Source organism: Mizuhopecten yessoensis, unplaced genomic scaffold, assembly GCF_002113885.1.
Source record: "Mizuhopecten yessoensis strain PY_sf001 unplaced genomic scaffold, ASM211388v2 scaffold10439, whole genome shotgun sequence".
NCBI classification, from domain to species: Eukaryota; Metazoa; Mollusca; class Bivalvia; order Pectinida; family Pectinidae; genus Mizuhopecten; species Mizuhopecten yessoensis.
In genome coordinates, this window is record NW_018408547.1 from 167183 (window position 1) to 169830 (window position 2648).

General features: G+C 39.5%; 1 protein-coding gene across 1 annotated transcript; it reads left to right on the forward strand.

The window, feature by feature from the left end:
• Positions 1-685: 685 nt before the first annotated feature.
• LOC110460566 (mucin-2-like) lies at positions 686-2642 on the forward strand (the record flags this gene model as incomplete). Its single annotated transcript, XM_021513542.1, has 3 exons — positions 686-728; positions 890-971; positions 1493-2642. Coding segments are annotated over exons 1-3 (1275 nt in total), but the record flags the coding sequence as incomplete, so codon positions are not given.
• Positions 2643-2648: the final 6 nt, after the last annotated feature.

Here is a 2648-nt window from a genome sequence, read left to right on the forward strand (position 1 = left end):
AACTACAGACACCTCTATTAAACCATCAACTACGGATACGTCTATTACACAAACAACTACAGACACTTCTGTTTCACCAACAACTCCGGATACTTCTGTTACACCTACAACTACAGACACTTCAGTTACAACAACAATTAAAGACACTTCTGTTACACTTAAAACTTCAGCTACACGTGCGAAATCAGATACTCCTTCGTCTATATTTACATCAGTTACGCCAACAAATACAAAAACGTCTTTTGCAAATGAGACACCAGATACTACTTTAGCCACACTTATATGAGTAACGCCGACAACTACAGAAACATCAGCTTCACATGCAACTTCAGATACTCCTTCAGTAATTCTTACATCAGTAACGTCGACGACAACTGAAACACATGCGACATCAGATACTCCTCCATCTACGTTTTCATCAGTAACGCCGACAACAAAAGAAACACTTGCGACCTCAGATACTCCTACATCTCCACTTACATCAAAAACGCCGACGACAACAGAAACAAATGCGACATCAGATACGCCTTCATCTACACTTATATCAGTAACGCCTACGACCACAGAAACACATGCGACATCAGATACTCCTCCATCTACGTTTTCATCAGTAACGCCGACAACTACAGAAACAACAGTTACACAAAAGACATCCGAAACTCCTACATCTACGCTTACATCAGTTATGCCGACAAAGACAGAAACATCAGATAAACCAACAACTACAGGTACTTCTGTTACTACACCAACAACTACCGACACTTCTATTTCATCAACAACTACGGACAATTCTGTTACACCAACAACACCGGACACTTCAGTTACACCAACAACTATATATACCTCTGTTACACGTCTGTTACACAAACGACATCATATACTCATCCAGTCACACTTATATCAATTTCGCCGACAACTACAGAAACATCAGCTACACATGCAACTTCAGATACTCCTTCAGTCATACTTACATCAGTTACGCCGACAACTACAGAAACATCAGCTACACATGCAACTTCAGATACTCCTTCAGTAATTCTTACATCAGTAACGTTGACGACAACAGAAACACATGCGACATCAGATCCCCCTACATCTACGTTTTCATCAGTAACGCCGACAACAAAAGAAACACTTGCGACCTCAGATACTCCTACATCTACGCTTACATCAGTTATGCCGACAAAGACAGAAACATCAGATAAACCAACAACTACAGGTACTTCTGTTACTACACCAACAACTACAGCCACTTCTATTACACAAACAACTACAGACACTTCTGTTTCACCAACAATTACAGACACCTCTGTTACCCCAACAACTACAGACACGTCTACTACACCAACAACTACCGACACTTCTGTTACACATCTACAGAAACATCAGCTACACATGCAACTTCAGATACTCCTTCAGTCATTCTTACATCAGTAACGTCGACGACAACAGAAACACATGCGACATCAGATACTCCTACATCTACACTTACATCAGTAACGCCGACAACAACAGAAACACTTGCGACCTCAGATACTCCTACATCTACACTTACATCAAAAACGCCGACGACAACAGAAACAAATGCGACATCAGATACTCCTACATCTACACTTATATCAGTAACGCCGACGACAACAGAAACACATGCGACATCAGATACTCCTACATCTACGTTTTCATCAGTAACGCCGACAACTACAGAAACAACAGTTACACAAAAGACATCCGAAACTCCTACATCTACGCTTACATCAGTTATGCCGACAAAGACAGAAACATCAGATAAACCAACAACTACAGGTACTTCTGTTACACCAAAAACTACAGACACTTCTGTTACATCAACAACTACAGACTCTTATATAACGCCAACAACTATAGATAATTTTATTATATCAACAAGCACAGACTCTTTTATTACACAAACAACTACAGACACGTCTATAACACTAACAACTACGGACACTTCTGTTACACCAACAACTTCAGACACTTCTGTTACACCAACAACTACGGACACTTCTGTAACACCAACAACTACGGACACTTCTGGTACACAAACAACCACAGACACTTCTGTTACACCGACAACTACAGATACTTCTGTTACACCAACAACTACAGATTCTTCTGTTACACCAACAACTACGGATACGTCTGTTACACCAACAACTACAGACACTATTGTTACATCAACAACTACAGACACTTATATTACGCCACCAACTACAGATAATTTTGTAACACCAACAAGCACAAACTCTTTTATTACACCAACAACTACAGACACTTCTGTTACACCAACAACTACAGATACAACAGTTACACCAACAACTACATATACCTCTGTTACACCAAGGACTTCAGATATTTTGATTTCACATACAACTACAGATACCTCTGTTACACTTACGGGTACATATACTTCTATTTCATCAACAACTACAGATACTTTTATTACACCAACAACTACAGACGCTTCTTTTACACCAACAACTGCAGATGCATATATTGCAGAAGCAAATAAAGATACCTCTGTTACACTAACAACTACAGACACCTCTATTAAACCATCAACTACAGATACGTCTATTACACAAACAACTACAGACACTTCTGTTACACCAACAATTACAGACACTTCT